A 19,797-nucleotide genomic window follows, 5' to 3' on the forward strand; every position below is an offset into this window, starting at 1 on the left:
TTTTTTTCTTCCTTGTTTCATATTGAAATATATGTAAGGAGACAATCATCTACAGCCTTGTTTATGAAACTTGGATGAATATGGTTCCTTACAACCTACTAACCTATCTGTGAGGGGAAAAACCATATACAACTTTGTTCATGAGACTTGGCTAATTGTGGTTCCTCATAGCATGATAATGCACACAACCATAATTTAAAGGCCATTTGTATCCTTATTGATGAAACATGCTTTTTATGATATCTATTTACTTGTTATGCATACAATGTTTATTTCTTTATATGCTGGTTTTCTCTCAAATAAAGAAGGAATATATATCAGAATTTTCAAAGGAAAATTCTGTAGAAAATTCATACTTAGTTTAGTCTCTATTCATTGGTACTTTTGAATCAGAATCAAAAGGTTTCCTCTGCCCCTAACAGAGATGTAATTAAGGGAATATGTACGTGATTTCCCGAATGAGGATTATCCAAATAACAAAAAAAAACCTAGTTATTAGTCTAATTAGGTGAATTATGTTATGTGAGAACTAAAAAATTTTTTCCACTAACACAACTTAATGAAAACCGATGATACTTCCCTTGGACTTAAAGAACCTCAGGACACCCATCACCGTTCTTTTGTCAGTATTAATATCTTTCATGTCCTACCCCATCCTTTATCCTCTCATTACATAGTGATATAAAGTGGTCATGTGATTAAATAAAGCCTTCAACAACCCTCCGTTCTCACTTGAAGTCATTTGCACAGACTAGAAAGGGTAGTGCTAAGTGAAAGCATATTGTATTTTCATGAAACAAAATTTCCTTCAATTTTCAGAACCAAATAGCTAAGTTCATGTACGGCCAACTGAACTGGTTGTATGAATTTTGTCTTTAATATATTTTGTTTATTCATAAAAAAAAATAAAAACCTCGTGGTGGAGCTATGATTCCATGATCGTGGTGAGGAATTGACGATAATGCAATCAGTTGTAAGCATTTCTTGGGGACCCTAGCAATGGTGTTATGAGCTGGTTCATGAGGTCTTTTTTTTCGGTACTGAGCTGGTTCATGAGATTCAAGATATAGAATTTTAGGACAATAGAATTTTTCTGTTTGTCCCTATTGGAATTGTAAATTTGAATCCAATCTGATATGGCATCTGTTAGTGCATCAAATTTCGGATCTTATTCAATCTTATTTATTGCAGCCCACGAATTCGAGATAAAGCACAAAAGAGGGGTCACTTGGCCATGTCTGTGATACATGTAGAAATTGGGTTGTTACACTTTCACTTATTTGAGTCTCCAAAGTCCCAAGCAAAACAATACTTCAAAAGCACATTATCTGTACATCCATTTGATTTGCAATATGCAATCAGAATATTTGTGAGCCGTGGATAGAGCTGTGTTTCCTTCCCTTTTCGTAGATAGTTGAAATGATAAAACACAACTGTTTTGGGGGGAAATCCCCACAAAGTAAATGAATAAAAATACAACAAAAATCTACAAGCTAAAATTATCCCTCTCCCTCCCCCAAAAGAAGGCAAATAAAGAAACAAAAATACAGAATTTGGTGTAACAGTAAACAATGTGGTAACACGTTTCTTGCTTTTTTTTTCTATTTGAATCTAAATGTACCCACAACCTCCTCTAAATTCAAACTAGCTCCATTAGAAGTGGGTCACCTTCTGCCATGACTCTAATCAGCTGTATGAATTCAGGCTCACTGGATACCTTACATGGATGCACTGTAGGTGCTTGGGCTGAATAAAAGCTCAAGGAATTATTAGCCGGTAGTTCTGATTGATAGATCATTGTATTGAGCACAGAATCAAAATTACGTGGTGAATCCATGGCCGTGAAGAACATGGGTATTGCAACCTTCTGATGAATATCCAACTTGCCCACTAGACCTACAAGTTCAATGAAGTCCCCCAAAAAGCGTCGGGGCACATAGAATACTTCAGATGTGCTTAGAGTCAGTCTTTGCTCATCAGTGTTGCTTTCCTTGTAACTGACCTGAAAGTGAACAGGCAATGTGCTCACTATTTTCTTGACCATTTCTGCTTGACTGGCAAACCACTCTGCTTCCTTACCGGAGGTTGGAACAGTGAACCAAGAATTGGTCACCTGAATAACATAAACATAACATAGTTTGTTAGAGAGAGAGAGAGAGAGAGAGAGAGAGAGAGAGATAGAGAGATAAGCATGCTGGGGAGCTATTAGTGGTCTATTACCTTATCATTGATCCACAGCTTACTCTTGTCTGCTTGCAACAGATTCCAGTAGTTAAGGATAGTATCATCCTTGAGGAGAAGAAATCCATCTGCACTTCTAAACCGATCAAATATCTTGGGCAGATACCTGCACATGCCATATGGCGGCTTTACTACAACAAAATGTCGAGGAAAGAAACATCTCCAGGGTATAGAAAACTAACAATCAGTTCTAGATGGGCCACTGAGACACCCTCAATTGATAAGACATTACAATTTCACACTACAGATATAATTTCCCTTGGTATTTTACATTGAATTCATGCTGGGTCTGATTTGCTACAGGCCTTGATGATGTGGCAATTGTAACAAGTTAACTACTAGTTTTCATTTTTCTAGCAGTTGCTTTTTGTTAACAACAAAAACCATTGACGGAACCTAATTGGCCAAAGAAACTCTGACTACAATAATATGGGATAAAGGTTAAGAGAAAAAAATCTAAAATCTCAAGCTTAGGAGAGTTAAGCTACAAGCCTACAAAATACCCCTAATAATTTTAATCATGATTTTAGGATACCCAGAGAAAATAACAGGAAAAAAACAACTCAATTACATCTGCAATAAACTTTACAAGTAAAACTCATCTTACACTTGAGAAAATGCTTGGGAAAAGAAAAGCCTTAAAACTTCCTTAAGATGTGCTGCAAAGCTAATATACTTTAAAAAAACTTCGTAGCATACGAGTGTCAACTGTCAAGCATGATACATACCCAAGACAACACTGGGTACTGCATGTTTATTCCCAGAGTATGCGTTTAACACTTCAAGAAATATGTAAATTGTTATATTTTAATAATCAGTTCTATAAAACCTATATATTGTGGAAGTTCAAATAAATTTGGTAAGTTATTAGTATTGAGAAATGACACTTCAACTTTGAAAACTAGATATAAAAACATAATACAAGGATATTAAATAGGATACTCAAACCCATTCCCAGATCTGGGACCCAAGGAAATGAACAGTTGCACTATTGTTTTCCATATTATTGTCTGTGACAGTACTGGTCATTATAGCTGCTAAGAGATCCATTGAAATTATTTGTTTGCAAGGCAGTATCAAAATTGAGCAACATGGAAATTTTACATACCAAGTCTCAAGACTGAAACATACTTTATACAAAAGCAACAACAGGCAATTAGTTACATCCTCGTTTTTTTTTTTTTTTATCAATAACAGAAAGGTTTATTAATGAATAATATTTGTGAAATTTAATTACAGAATAGGGGAGGTAAACTATCTTAACTCCCCAACAACAAAAGGACAAAGAAGAAACTAAAGATTAGCCCAAAAACAAAGAATCCTTAGCCACCCCTTGCTTAGCTAACCTATCAGCCATTGAGTTAGCACTTCTCTTCACCCAGCTGTATTTCACTTCTAAATCCTTACTCAGCCATTTAATTTTTTTCTTTTCATTGCTGTAGCTCCACAAACCACTGTTGTCTCCTTTCAGCCACCTCCGAGTCCCCCTCAATAACTAAGAATGAGGAGGGGTATTTTGTTGCCATTTTCTCTGATGCTTAATTCTCTTGCTCTTTGGATTCCTTCAAGAACTGCTAGAATTTCGGCCCTAAGAGAGTCACCCTCTCCAATTGGCCCAGAAAAAATGGCAACAAAATACCCCTCGTCATTCCTCAACACATCCCCAATCCCAAAAGGCCCTGGATTCCTTAAGCTACATCCATCAAAATTCAGTTTTTATGAATCCACCGGGGGGGGGGGGGTCCAAGAGGGTCTATAGGTCCTCTTTCAAAGAGCAGCAGTAGCTACCTCTTTCCACTTTCTCAACAAGTCAGCCATAGAAAATTCAGAGAATATCTCCATTGATTTCAGCCAGTGAGCTACCCTTAAGTGCATCAAGTCTATTAGGTTTTCTGTGGTTCTTTCCTTGTCTGAAAAAATTTGTGAGTTTCTTTCTTCCCATTTTGACCAGCACACAGCAGCCCTAATGCTTCTCCACGTAACCTTCCCCCTTTTCTTAGGCCATCTAAAGAATGAGGGAGAGAACAAGCTTTGCACACTCACGGGGGGATTCCAAGTATACCCACTCCTAAATAGTCTTAGTAACTGGACAAGTAACCATAATATTGTAACCCGTTTCCCCATCAGCTTTGCAAAGAATACACCTATTGGGAAGTAAACAACGATTGGGCCTCTTTCTTTGAAGCAAGTCATTTGTGTTAATTCTTTCCAGGAAAATTTCCCAACAAAAACTACCAATCCGAGGAGGAATGAGTTTGCTCCAAATCTCTTTAAAAGGGAATGACAACCCAAGAGGAATAGTAGGTTGAACTAATGTCTCAAAAAACGAAGCACAAGAGAAGGAGTCGGAGGAGGAAGGGGTCCAGATTCTGGTGTCTTCCTTACTGGTGTTCAAGAAAACATTTCCAAAGATGGCTAGCAGAGATGAAATACACCCCAAATCTGTATCCCTAATTGCCTTTCTCAGGCCCAAATTCCACCCAAAACTAGAAGAAGAATCAGAGGAACTAAGAAAGAGGAAACGGGTTCATTTTTCAAACCTAACAAAGCAAACAAAGAGGGAAATCGGTCTCTTAGGGGTAAGTCCCCAACCTAAATTTGCTCCCAGAATTTTATTCGATAACTAGAGTTTAGATCGAACCTGATCCAAGGGGAGAAAACTGGAAGCAGATCATGAATGGCTTTCCACGGGGAAGCGGTAGTAGCCCTTGCCAAAATTCCTAGATCCCAGTCATTCTCATCCAACCCATGTATGCTAGCCACAATCTTCATCCACAATTTGTCCCTTTCTAATGGAAACCTCCACAACCATTTGCCCAACAACGCCATGTTTCTTTTCATAATATTCCCAATCCCGAGCCCCCCTAGCTTCTTGCTCCTATTTACCACTTCCCAACTCGCCCTATGGTCTTTTTTCTCCACTCCTGGTTCCCATAAAAAGTCCCTCATTAATTTTTCCACCTTATTGGAGACCTTTGTGGGAATCTTAAACACTGGCATGAAGTAAACAGGAAGATTAGATAGGGTAGATCTAATTAAGGTGATTCTCCCCCTAGAGAAAGATAATTTTTCCTCCAAGAAGGAAGCCTTTCCTCAGATCTCTCTACTATCGAGTTCAAAAAGCTTTCATTCCTAGGGTTATCTCCTAGAGGGAGGCCCAAGTAAATGATAGGCCAATCCGAGATTGCACACCCTAATACACCTGCACAATCATTTACTTCCCTCTCCTCCATATTCATTCCCACCACACAACTCTAATCGAAGTTCACTTTAAGATTAGACATTTGCTCAAAGAGTTGTACTGTCAATTTTAAGTTTCTGATCCAAGTTAGATCCCCACCTCCACAAAACAGGATTGTGTCATCTGCAAACTGCAAGTGTGTAAGTGGTACTTCCCCCCTTCCAACTCTCCATCCTCTTATTAAGTTTCTAGAATCAACTCTATGGATTAGTCTCCCCAGGGCATCTGCAATCAGAGTGAAAAGAAAGGGGGAGAGAAGATCACCTTATCTTATTCCTCTCACGGTTGGAAAGAAATCCACCGCAATTCCATTCACCAAGATCGAATAATGGCAACACCTAATACAACCCCAAATTCATCTACACCATCTGTCTCCAAAGCCAAAACTTCTCATCACCTCCATCAAGAAGGACCAGCCAACTAGGTCATAAGCCTTCTCTAAGTCTAGTTTGCATACCACTCCCTTTTTCTTGAATTTCCTAAAGCTCTCCAAATTCCCATTCACAATTAGAATTTGATCAGTGATCTGCCTTCCCTTCACAAAAGCTCCTTGGTTGGGTGTAATAATGGTTGGAAGAACTTTCTTGATCCTTAGAGACAACACTTTTGCAATTATCTTGTACAAACAATTCACCAAACTAATCAGTTTGAAATCCCTTGGTTGTGATGCCTCTTTCTTCTTTGGGACCAATGCAATGAATGTGGAATTTAAACCTCGATTAATAATTCCCCTTTTATGAAACTCCTCAAAAACCGACACTAGATCCTGCTTCACAATATCCCAACAATCCTGATAAAATGCCATTGTGAATCCATCAAGACCTAGAGCTTTCGTCCTATCAATTAAAAACATTGCTTCCTTTATCTCCTTTACATCAAAATTCTTCTCTAACCTCACTCTGCTTTCTACGCTAAGAGTTGGTCATTCCAGCCCCTCCACCAAAACCCTCTCATTTAAAGGCCTTCCAAAAATAGATTTAAAATGAGTTGCAAAAGCCTCTGCTATTTCTATCAGGTGGGAAAGAACAACTCCTTCAACTTCCAGCTTAGAAATGACATTCTTCCTTCTATTGTTTGCCACAGAGTTAAAAAACCCAGTGTTTCTATCTCCCTCCTTTAACCATTTACATCTAGACTCCTGTCTCCAACTTATTTCTTCCTACAACAAAAGATCCTCCAGCTACTTCCTAACACTCCATCTTAATTCTCTGTCTTCCTCTCCAAAAGAACCCCTTTCCTCCTTCAAGTCTAGTTCCTCAATCTGCTCCATTAGAATCTTTTTTGTTTCCTCCACTCTTCCAAATTCTAGACAGTTCCACTCCTTTATTTGGGAGTTTAGGAATTGAATCTTCTTGTGGAATCTCATACCCTCCCATTCTATTGACGAATTGTGTTGTTCCCACCATTCTCTAATCTTCTTGCTAGTTTCTCAAGGACAATTGTTCCGATCCTCTTTGAATTTTTGTTTTATTTTTGGTTGTTTTTTACAGGATGTGTATATATGTAATTCATAGTTTGCAAGGCGCCAAGGCAAGGCTAGGCGACTGGGGGGCGCCTTGTCGCCTAGTCACCTGGGCAATGGATTTTTATGTTAAAAACATAGATCCTAGGGTAGTTCCCTAGGTACCATAACCATATTTCTTTAATAATTATTCATGGTTTTCATAAGAAAAGTATAAATCTCATATTAAAGTATAGAAAATCAACATATTCATGAGAAGAAAAGGAAGAAGGAAAATAAAATTCAAAAAATATAGGGGTTGAACCCTTATTTTTGTTATAGGAAAAGAAGAAAGTAAAAAGTATTGGTAGTAGTAGTAGTAGTAGTAGTAGTAGTAGAAGAAGAAGAAGAAGAAGAAGAAGAAGAAGAATATATGGAAGAGGGAAATGTGCTGATTAGATAAAATTTTTAGTTCTTCCTTATTGTTTCAGGTTTTTAAGTCTTTGAGGGTTCAATACAGCATTTAACAATGTTTGTGTTGATTAAACTCTAACAAATAAGAAAATAATAAAAAGAAATTAGTATATAAACACACAAAATGATTATTTTAGTTTAATAATGTCTATTTTATAAATTATAATCTCAAAAAATAATGAATAAAATAGTATTTTATAGTAGGAAGTAGAAAACAACTAGGCGATTGGGCGAGGCGAGCCTCAAAGGGCGCCTTGTCGCCTAGGCGTCGCCTTGACAACTATGATGTAAGTATGTACAATTCTTCCCATCCAATTTAGCATTAAAATTATTTATTCTCCTCAATATCTTTTCCCTTCAAGAAAGTAGTACATTAAATGCAACCCCATCCCAATGGAACTTTTCTGCACTATGAAATGACAGGGAAATCTACTTTCTATTAGAAGATCACCCCAATTGTTTGTTGAGGTCAACAGTCAACTGACCCTTCCATCTTTAGCAAGAAGCTTCTGGTTATCCAAATGCAATCTTGATTTCTGCTAAGAATGAGAAAGATACTTAATCACTTCTTAAAGTAGGAAATCGGATGACATATTCGAGGTTCAAAAGCAAGTAAGTTCGGGCATGCCTCAGGTCTGTTCATTTTTTATCTTTTGGGAGGAAGTGGGGGAGAGGGCAGCTTCACTTTCACTAGTTTAAAGCAATAAAAAAGAGATGGGACTCAGGAGAAAGAATGGGAAGAAATGTCTGCAGTTTAGGGGAACCAGGAATATCAAGAGGCAGTGGAAGCTGAACTGGAGACCAAGAAAGTCTGATTAGTCTAAAGAAAATTATCAGGTACGGAAAAGACATTGTGAATGGCAAGTTATATCTGAATGTCACTAACCTGGCAGGGAAAAATGGACCTGCAAATGGGTGGAAGTTAAATAAGTATGTCAAGAGGGTTACCAAGTAAAGCCAGAGAGGTGGTTGCTCTTGGTTGGTTTTTGCAGGGGCTGAAGGACAGGGTCAACATGGTATGACTTTTGTCTATTTTCTGCCAGTCTTTACTATTTCTGTTTGTTCAGGTCTTTGTCCATCCTATAATAATACAGGAATCCTCCTCAATGCATTTACCTGATATGCCTCTAAACCAATAGCTTGACTCTCAATGTCAATGATAAGGCCGTTTGTGCCAAGTGTAACCTCTGTAAATATCTTTAGTCTATAAACCAAATGGATGAAACAGTAAATAGAACGGGCTTGTTAATGGTTTAAGAAAGGACCCATGGGTTGAAAACAAGGATGACTTTGTGCTATCATAAGATGATTGCAGAAACTCAATAACTAAAGAACAACAAAGAAGAAAAAAAAATAGTGTAATAATATGAAGAGTTTACTATCCTTGATACTATAATTTACATCCAATATTTGTTTTGCACTCTCAGGCAATTCTTTTCACAGATTTTCCATCGAACAAGTCCATTTCTGGTAGGAAACATTATTAACAATGCTTTCATCAATTATTTCTACACCTCATTTTCTATACTCCTTTTATAATAGTATTTCATAATACAATAGATACAAGCCTGTAATATTTTCTTGTCTTTTAAATTTTTCCTTCATAAATGAAGCACAAGAAAATCATAGTATTCCCAATTCAGAATACTCTCATAAAACAGTCCCGGTATGTTATACACCAATTAAATGACATCCAGAAATTTGTGAACAAATAAATGAACAAATGGAAGAAAGTTATATGGGACATTAGTAACTTACTTGTATGCAAAGTCCAATTTCCCTTGTTCAACTGCAAGATCTGCATTGCTTTGCTCTGCCAGAATAACCACAGTCTTGAATATTCTTCCATAAAGCAATCTCCACTCCAAAGCAGTGCGTTCTACTGGTCCACTACAGAACATGATAAGCACAACATTCCCAAAATTCTTCCTCCAGCGAATTAGGTTTCCTATCTCATAGTTTACCGTCCCTGTTTCCTCAACACCGAGATGCACTGATGGTAGTTTTCGAGGGATGAACTCCTTTTTATCTCCATGACCAATGGTTGCCCGTGGCCAATCGAGCTCCAAAGACATCAATCTTGGCTGCTGGTAACCAACAGCAAGCAAATCCTGAAGCCAAGCAGCAGTGAACCTCACATCCTTCTCAGTCCAGAATCCCTCCTCCGCCATTGAATAGCTCAATTGCAAGATCTTCTCAAACAATCTATGTTTACCAGATCTCCATTGAATCAGGAATTTAATCAGACGACCCACATTCACATGGAGATCCTTCTCTTCTGAAAACGGATACGCCTCTATCCTATCATATCTATGAACTGTGGGAGGGTAAACAACAACACAGCCTCCAATCTCCCACAAAAGCCTCTGTGCCCAGTAACCCCTCAAGATATCTGAGGCCATTGAACTTACAGAAACCGGAAGCATCAAAGCCCAAAATGCAGAAGAATGAAAAATCGTATTAAACGAGTTCACTGGCACCATCATACCTTGGGGCAATGCCACTTTTGGAGCATTTTCGTCAAATCGTATATCTAAAGCTTCCAAACCAGACTTTCGTGTGAAGTAGAAAACTGAATCGACATCTGGGAGACCATTTGATAAACCTTGCTGAATAAATTGCTTACCTCCATATACTTCAGTAAAGAACTCCTCATGTCCGAGCTCTCCTACATTCTCCAGAGGCAAACCTCTCGGCCAGACCGATCGCTGCCCGAAATGAATGTAAGGGTTTATAACAGTTCGATTTGGATTCTCATGACTGTACTGTAACACTGGCTGTTGCCTTGCACCCTCGCCAATCAATTCTAAATCAAAATGTTTGCCGAGATCCCCGTCAATTATGTCCCCACGATCGTCCGCATCGAAGATCTTCTTAGCTCCGTGCTGGATTGCAAAGAGATACCCAACAGTCTTCCTAACAAACGAATCGTAAGGGAGGTAATCGACAACTCGAAACCCTAAATTGGCCTGTTGTTCTAGCGAGAGAAAAATCGCACCTTTGAGGTTCCAGTCTGAAGGGGTCTTCGAATTACCAATTGCGAGGACCTGCCAACCCTTGAGCTTGACTAAATTGCGAAGCGGCTCAGTGGGATAAGTGGAAACAGAAACCACGATCCATCTTTCAGCGCGGAAAGAGGCATAAGGGGAGGATTTGTCGACAATGGGTGGGATCGAATTCCATTTAATTTCAGGGTAGGCAATCTTCTCGAGCTCCATCGTTCGGGTTTCGAAGCAGAGGAAAGCGGCAGTGTCGCCGACGTTGCGAAGGAAGAAAAGAACGGCGACGGCAGCGACAAGGAGGATAATTGCGACGATTTTGTAGAGATTCTCGGAGACCCATGTGCAGAAATCAAGGTTTTTGGGCTCAGAGAAGCGAACCGTAGGGAGAGGAGGCGGTGTTCTGAGGTCAGGCTTAGATGGTTTTGGGGATGAACGGTCTTGGACCAACATTGCATCCAAAGCAACCCAAACTAAAAACTGAAGCTAGAAAACACTAAAACCGATATTTCTTCTTCTTCTTCTTCTTCTTCTTCTTCTTCTTCTTCTTCTGCTGGTCTGTCTGAAATTCGATTCTTGTCTCTGAAGCTAAACTCAAATCTCTGCTTCTGTGTCACCCCACCCAACCTCTCTGCATGGGCTGCCGACAGGTGTGGTTTGTTACTTAGTCCTGAATTTAACTACTGGTAGTTGGTGAGGTGGGTTATCATGATATCATCATTGTTTTCTTTTCCTTTTCACATTTTATTTTGCCTGTTATCTCTCTCTCTCCTGGCGTTCGTTGCTGGAAGATAGCCAAAGGGTGAGTGATGGATCTATTTGTTGATAACTGAGAATGACGGATCTGAAGTCTTACCATTTTCAACGCACCAGAGATCCTTCACAGTGTTAACTCAGTTGGTCAAACAACTACGCCTAATGGATGGGAAACGTAAATGGGCCTAGCCGATGTGAGGCTCAGTGGTGAGTTCTGATTCCGTGGCTCGGAACGGAAACGGATCTGGCTATGTATTTTGGGCCAGTGCATTAGTGGGCCCACAGTCAAGTATGACCTTACATTTTGGCATAGGCCGCCATAGCTGTACTGATTCAGGGCCAATTTGGGTGGAGGGAAAAAAATCGATGGAACCAAATTGGCCGGAGACAAAATCATGCACAGCGGATTGGGCAATATCATGCATGATTTTGTCTCCGACCAATTCACCAATCCGGACTCAAAAAAGATGACCATAGATGTGCAAGCTACATTAATGGACTGTCCCACAAGAGTTTAGTTGTATGGTTAATAATGAGGATCCTAAAAGTTGGAATTGTTTGGGTTTGATAGAATTTATTTTTAGGGTTTCATTGTAATTTTGTCATTTTAAAAGAATAAGAGAATCAAACATTGTTAAATTAAATGCTCTTCTTAGCCTGTGTTTAGAAATGATGCAAATAAGTGTGAATGCAAAATATCTAGAGTGCAAAACAGTTTACATAAATTGTAAAGTTTGGTTAGTTTTGTATTGATAAATTTACTTTGTTACTACACAGATTTTTAGCTGTAATGGATGCAAACACGAATTCTAATAAAACATATACATTTTTTATCAAAGCCCATTTGAATGCAAATTTACTTCTTTTTTATTGATGTACTTTTACATCTTATTATCAATGTAAATATGCATTAATTTGTCATTTATCAATTTATAAATGTAATATTGTCAAATATAGGCAAAAGTGAACCAAAATGCAAATTCACTCACCCCGAACCAGGATTTAGGCAATGGGAATGTTGGGGAATTGACTCTAGCCTCTAGGGTTTCAGCTGGAACTATTGCTCTTATTTGGAGAGCAATGTTGATCTTATAATTAAAAATGTGGACCAAAAGTATATATTCATATATACCATTATAATTGATTAACAAATAAGCAGTTGGGCTTGCACTTTCATGTATGGAGAGTTTGAGAAGAGTAAAAAAAATTGACTTTGGTTAAAAATGGAAGGATCTTGCGGTAATTGATATTTTAAACTGTTATCTCTAACAGAAAAAGCAAAATGACTAATAAACCCCAAGTCAATTTTGGAATTAGATTGATATGTAATTAGTTCGAAGAAAAAAAAAAACACATCATCTTCAACCTTGGCTGTTATTGATATCACCGTTGTATCCAATTGCCGCCAATGGAGCTCTGATAACATCTCACCTTGTAAGATATCAAAATGATCAAATCAACGAATAGTGGTGCTTTAATTTCTTTTATTACTGAAATATTATTATTTCAAGAACCATAGTTGGGTTAGGATCCTCGGGTTTGATTTTTGTTTCATAACACCATTAAAGTGGTGAGTTGGACGCCGGCGATTAGAATCTGTTCAAGATTGCCTTTACTCGGGTTTTTTTAGTATAATAACCAAATACAATGGAGGGTAAGATTAGAATTTAAAAAAATTAAACAGCACATGATTTAAGAGAATTAGACTCTAGATCTCCTGTCCACAAGAACTCTGCTCAAGTTTGTCCATAATACACTATCCTCGTGAATTGGAAACATCTCCCCCTGCATAATACTATGCAGAGGATGAGATGTTCTCCATATGTGACTATGAATTGGAAACATCTCCCCCTGTATAATACTATGCAGAGGATGAGATGTTCTCCATATGTGACTATGATTAATATGAGCAGAGTTCTCATAGACGATGGGAGGTTTTTATCCGCTGACATCATCTGAGAAGAGAGGTCTAAGTCCATTTTGAAAAATGAAGGGTATATTCAATATTTAAATGAAATATTAAGAGAGGTTTTCTTTTATCCCAAAACAAACCCAACTAACTAAAAAACACAAATTGTTGAGAAATGCCTATAGAAAATGGAATAAGGAGGTTTTTGGTAAAGCCTAAGATAAAATCAATGAGATAAAAGAAGAGCTAAGGGTAAAAATGCTAAAAGGCCCTAGTAAAATTTGAAGGGGACAAAGTGAGAGCCCTAGAAGATAGGCGAAATCTCGAATAAGAGAGAGAAAAAAAATTCTCGAAAGTCTAGATGCTAGAAATCAAGAGCTAGTTGGCCTAAACATGGTGATAAGAACACTAGATTATTTTATAATACCACTATTAAAGGAAGAGCCTAAGATCAAATTATCCGATTGAAGGACAAGAATGGTACCCAAATCTGAGTGTCAGCATCTCAAAAATTTTGGGGGACTTCTCTAATCTTTTAACTACCTCAAATGGTATCCGAGTGGACAACATAGAAAATCTTATTACTGATAACATTACCCATGAAATAATTTACTTTATGAATCAAATATAAAAATGAAAACTGTATAATGGTCATTAAATTTTACAGGAAAAAGACATAAGATAGGATAGAGTTGGCAAATTGTGGACTTTGGAGATAAGTAGATCCACTGAATTATGCAATAAATCTCAACCATTTCCTATAAACCCTTGTTATTGGGATTCCTAGAAAAAGAATATTTGTTTTTTTCTTAAGGGCTCACACAAGGAGATTCTCTCTCTTTTTGTTTCTTTCTTTTTATTTCCGAAGCTTTTTCGGCTCTGATAATGACTTTGTTAGTAAAAAAATCATGTTCAGAGTGAAAATTCACAAAGATGGCACTCTTATTTTCCTTATCTAGGACTGGCAATCTTAATTCCAACTAATCTGACCCACCACTACAATCGAACTATGCCCACCCATTTTGTTGGCGGGTCAATATGGATTGAGTGACCCATTAGGGTCAGTGGAAAAGGGTCTGGGTGGTTGGGTCAAAGGTACCCATTAGAATCAAGATGAATTGGGGTCAGTTGGGTAAAGGAAGGGTTGAAACTCAAAAAAGGGTTAGGAGTCTCGATTGAAGTTTGGTTTTCCATTGTTGAGAGGAAATCTTCCACCATGGCACTCTGAAGCCGACAATCTGTTCTTAGTAGCTAGTGGTCATTGATGATTTCTTCTTCTTCTTCTTCTTCTAGAGGTGCATTCATGTAGATCTCTTTAATCTTTCTGCCATGGCAGAAAGGTGGAAGGTTTTCCATTGCTGAATGTGGAATGAAAAGTTCAATATTTGATTCACATTAGATCTGGTTCAAAACCAGATCTGTGTTCATCGTGTCCTCTGCTGAAGATAGGCCATTGATGGATCTGAACCAGATCTATGTTCACCGTGAAGATAGGGCGATGACAGATCTGGGTTCAAAACCAAATCTGTGTTCATCGGTTTTCTTATATTTAAAAAAAAAATCCATCAGTTCCTGTAATTTTCCCATGTTTTTCTATGTTTGGTTTTCTTGTACTTTTGTCATTTATTTGCAATTTTTTGTTTGACTATAATTTTTGTTGTTTTCTACAATTTTTTTTTCATTTTTGTATTTCCTTCGCATTTTAGTGTTTTAAATAATTTGAAATGTTTCATAATTTCTTCTGTCTTTTTTTTTTCAATTTATGTTTCTTTTATTTTTTGTTATTTATTTGCAATTTTTGTGTTTGTTTTCTATACTTTTTACATTTTTATTTTAATATAATTTCTATTTTTCATTTTTTATATTTTTCTAAATTTTCGAATTTTCACAAATTTTGACATTTTTATGTATTTTTGTATGCTTTATACAATTTTCTGTTTTCATGTGAAATGATACTTTCATTTAAATATTTATTATTTTTTCCTAAAATATTTTATGTTTTACATGAAATATATTTATCATTTTCAGTGTTTTTGAGCATTTTCATTTTAATTTGAAAAATATTTTTTGAACTTTTTATCACTTTGTATGTTTTCTTTATTGATATATACATTAGAGTCTAGGTCAGGGTGGATCATATCAGTGGGTCAGGGTTAGGGTGGGTAGTGACCCACTAATATCAATAATTATGGGTGGATCATATGGGTGGGTCAGGGTTAGGGTGGATAAAATATGGATGGGTTAATACTCAATAATCACCCAACTCAACCCAACTCAATCCACCCTTTTCATATTTTCTTAGTTGATAATAGCTATCTGTTCACAAATTCCAGCATTACAGAGAGGGATGTACTTTTACAAGCAATTAAAGCCTAAAAAAAGCTTCTAAGAAATAATTGGTAAATTATAGAAAATATGAAATTTATTTTATCTCCAACATGCATCACGGGATCCAAAACTGCTTGGCAAAGTAGTTGAAATTTAAGAAAGTGTAGAAACCATTTATCTATCTTAGGCTTCCCTTGGACATTAGCAGATCTAAAGAGAGAATCAATTCAATATGTGGTTGATAGGATTAACCAAAAATCTAAAATTGGAGAAGTCTTTGGCTGTTAAAAGCTGACAAAGAAATCAGGCTCAAAGATGATGTTTGATCTTGTCACTCCTATTTTCATGTTTTGTTTTCTATTCCTTTGAAGTCAATTTGTGAGATTCGGGCTATAATAGAGTACACGTTTTGGTGGAAAAACAAACTAGGATAATACAAAAGTAAGATGAATAAGTTAAAATCAAATCTGCAAGAGTAAAGTTAAGGGTGGTTTAGGCAACCCCAAACCTCAGTTGTTCAATCTAGCTATGTTGACAAGGATAGACTAGTGTGGCCATTGTACAAAGAACCAAATAGTTTTTAAGCTAGGATCATTAGAGCTAAGGCCTTGTTTGGGAGTGATTTTTTGTTTATACAGTCATTTGAAAAAGCCACTTTTTGAAAAAAAAAAGCACTTTTTTAGTGTTTGGTTGGTCATCAGTTTTTTTTTTTTTCAAAATAACTTCTTGCAAATGTAAAAAGTTAAATGGAGATTTTCTGCTTTTTTATATGAGCTTTTTTTTTTTATTTAAATGGCTTGTTTTGAGTTTTTTTTTTTTTTCAAATGATATTTTGACTGGCTTTTTTTCCCAAATCAAAATCCATTTGGATGAACCAATATGACATATTGGATTGGACCTGGTCCGTCTATAATGAATTTATATTGGATTGAGCCAATATCTGATCCATTGATAGAAGATAGGAACATACGTGTCAATGGATCATGTTTGAGTTGAAACCAATCTAAATTAACAGAAATTTGAACAGATTGGACAGTCTCTGGACCAGTCCAAAATGGTCCAAAATATTCATTGGACTGGATTAGACCAGGTCCAATCCGATCCAGTCCAATTGACAACCCTATCTATTGGTCAACCAACACTAAAAATAACATTCTAGAATGGTCCATGGATCTTAGGGTCTTAGTTGTCTTAATGCCCATGGGGCTAAATCTAAACGATGATAAAGTCCAAAATGTTTCAGACCCCATTGATGGGACAAGCAAGTTCGGCTTCAGTCAGGGCAAAGCCCATTCAAGCAGCCTTTATTGTCTTGGTACTTTATTTCATGGGAAGATATTTTCAATACAAGGTTGCAAAAGGCTATTAAAACGGTGTGAGCACAGATTTTCCTTGATAGAAGCGATCTCGGTCAAGCGAGCTTGGAGACAAAATTGGGGTGATAGGCTTATTCGGACAACAGATAAAAAGGCATTTTCATAGTTAAATCTTCTTATTTTGTTGTGGAATCCATGTTGTGCAAACATTTGACTATCTACTTAGAGGAAGGTCATCTGGAGTGCTCATGTTGAATCTGGTTGTATTTGATTTAAAGGAAAAAAACGTAGAAAAAATAAGGAAAAACCTTTATAAATCTTGTATAGGTATCCCTTTATAAAAATCTTTATAAATCTTGTATAGGTATCCCTACCTTTTTCTTTCAAACCAAACATAGGATCTGTTAATGGAGGAGATGGCCAACGGTTTTAACCAAATAAGGGGCTATGTTGAACTTGGTCTCTCTGGATCCAAGCTGGTTGAAAGTCGGCTCTAATGAAGCTTTTAAAACAAGTAAAATCACAGGTTTTGGGGTGGTTAATTGGTTATTGGTGTTAAGGGTTTAGCTTTGTTCATTCATCACTGAAACCTCAGCTACATGAGTTGCATGGATTGCATTAGCATTTTCAAATAAAAAGCCAATTTCAATAAACTAAAAGCCTTGATTACATCTCAAATTCAATAATAGGAAGAAGGGATTGAGGAACACGGGAAGGAATGAGATAAAGAGAAGCCATGTTTAGAATCCCGTTTGGGTTTGCCTGTTCTTCAAGATCTATTCTTTTTTGGATGAAATTAGGAATGCAACTTGGGTGGATTCAACCCGAGCTTAAATTAGTCCAGTCCAAAATTTTACTCGAATTGGGTTGGATTTTCGGTCCTCGGGATGGGTTTGGGCCCAAAAAGTTGGGATTTTTTTTATTTTTTTGGGCCGGGCCTAAATCTATTAGATAACCTGAGCCCGATTCAACTATACACATTTATACATACATCAATATATATATATATATATATATATATATATATATATATATATATATAATCAATTTTAGAGTAGATTTATTGACCAACTTGAACCCAGCCTGGGCTCAAACCCAATCCGAATGCCTCAAATTACAATATGAGCTAGGCTCGGGTTAAACTCAGGCCTTAAACCCAAATTTTAAAGTAAGGCCCGGGTCGACCAAAAACCCGGCCCAACCCGCTCGACTTGCACCCCTTGATGAAATTTCTCACCCAAAGGCACGCTACAAAAGAAATGAAAAAATGTGCCATAAATGACAACTTCACAAGCAATGTATGAAAAAGCCGCAGTTTGCACAGTCGTTTTCTTCCGCTCACTTAACAGCTATCTTTGCTCAAACGGTCAAACCTTAGTCGTCTTCTTCCTCTCGCTTAAGCGTCTCTTGCGAAACAACTTCGGTCGTTTTTCAATGGCGATTACCTGTGTGTTGGATTTGAGTTTGAAATTCCATATTTTATTCTCCATTTCGTTTTCCTCTGTAAATCCCTAAACAGATTTTTTTTTCTTACTTCTTTTCCCGCTCACGGTCTCATTTCCACGCTTACATCCTTAGCAGCTTTCTAGAATTCATGTCCCTCAAAGAACGTTCTTGCTCCAAGTGGCCTTTAGCGATGTGGTAAGCTCTTAACTTCCTTTCACTCTTTGTGCTCTAGAATTGTTGCTTGGCAAAAGGTCAGGGTTTGTAATCAGAACTGGTTCGCATTTGATGCAGCTAATGTTGGGGTTGGTGGCTTCGTCCACCGGCACGGTCGTCGGGGTCGCTTACATTGGTCTTAGGGGAAATTCTCAAGTGGGGTGGAGTAAGATCTGCTCTTCTATGACAAATTCTGCCGGTACGTTGGGAGTTCCGTTGCAGTCTCTCTGTGTGTTTGTCTTGTTCGTTATGCTCTAGACGTACTACTTTTACTGCTCCAAGAAATTAATAGGATTCCTGAGCTATAAAGCTTTAATTGGTTGCGGGTCTACGGTAAGAATGTATTCGTGTCGATAAGTGTTTGAGTTTATGTGTGTTTGATGTAAATTAATTGTAATTGTTAGAGAAGATGGGGTTACTGTAACTTTGGAGGAGAAGCTCTGAGGCGTGTCTGAAGACATTATCTTTAGAATGTTATTTGCCCCCATTCAGTTTTATTGAGTTTGTTGTTGGGTTATAGGCAAATTCGTTTCCAGGGTACAACAGAGCCTTGGGCGAGAATCTACAACTAGTAAAGTTGAAGAGTCTCCAAAGAAACCTTCTGTGAGGCTGTAGCAAACCGGACTAAGAGAGAGAGATAGTGAATTTCGAAGTTGTGTGTTTTGGAGTCTGATTCATGCTCCTTAAATAATTTGTGAAGAAGTATGAGGAAAATGAGGGTGTTGGTTTAGAGAATGCACATTGAACAGTCACAATTTCAAACATTGTGACTGTTTAAAAAGTTGTTAACACACCCGATCGAATCGTGACCGTTGATCTCATCAACGGTGATCAACGGTGATCAACGCACCAAAACCAGAGCCGTCTATCGCGAGCCACGCAGGTGTGAACAAAGTGCGTCTCATTGCGCCACACACACGCACACGCTATCGAATCCCCATACTCTCCTCTATTAATTCTAAAGAGTGTAAATCAGCTCCTATTGAAATACTGAAAATAAACCTTATAATTATCCAATGTGGAACAAGTTCAAAACTAGTTTTTTTATTTTTTTTTGTAAGAGAAAACTGATTTTTCAACCAAGTGTGCAGGTGCAATTTCTCACGTAATTGACCAATCAAACCCATTGAATTTAATCTCTTATGAGATTAAAATCCAACAATACTTGTATTAGATGTAAATTGCTTGCATAAATAATAATTCATGAGTTACAAAGTTTTTAGCAAGAATTAAAGACATTGAGACAGCAATACAAATTGAGGTGTTTAATTCCTTACTATTATTCGCTTCAGGTGGAAATCTGGAATTGGAAAGGTTTGATCGAATACAATAAGTTGGGTTAAAAAATTTATAAAAAAGGTTAGAACATCATATTTCTACAATTCAATTAGATGTAATATGTACAAACCCTCCTTTAATAGTTGTAGAAATGG

At 37.2% G+C, this 19,797-nt stretch overlaps 1 protein-coding gene and 1 long non-coding RNA gene across 2 annotated transcripts; one reads left to right on the top strand and one right to left on the bottom strand.

The window, feature by feature from the left end:
• Positions 1-1,366: 1,366 nt before the first annotated feature.
• On the bottom strand, positions 1,367-11,606 carry LOC148872396 (putative glycosyltransferase STELLO2). The gene is made up of 3 exons (XM_088971886.1): positions 9,156-11,606; positions 2,221-2,347; positions 1,367-2,113 (listed from the first exon to the last, which is right to left on the bottom strand). The coding sequence occupies exons 1-3, from the start codon at positions 10,847-10,849 to the stop codon at positions 1,640-1,642; spliced, it is 2,295 nt and encodes a 764-aa protein (XP_088828012.1). The 5' UTR covers positions 10,850-11,606; the 3' UTR covers positions 1,367-1,639.
• Positions 11,607-17,985: 6,379 nt separating this feature from the next.
• LOC148872397 (uncharacterized) lies at positions 17,986-18,751 on the top strand. The gene is made up of 2 exons (XR_016107641.1): positions 17,986-18,346; positions 18,443-18,751. It is a non-coding gene; the product is annotated as an uncharacterized LOC148872397 (long non-coding RNA).
• The last annotated feature ends 1,046 nt before the right edge of the window (positions 18,752-19,797 follow it).

This window comes from Nelumbo lutea, chromosome 2 (genome assembly GCF_056320005.1).
Source record: "Nelumbo lutea isolate HS-2025 chromosome 2, American lotus-T2T, whole genome shotgun sequence".
NCBI classification, from domain to species: Eukaryota; Viridiplantae; Streptophyta; class Magnoliopsida; order Proteales; family Nelumbonaceae; genus Nelumbo; species Nelumbo lutea.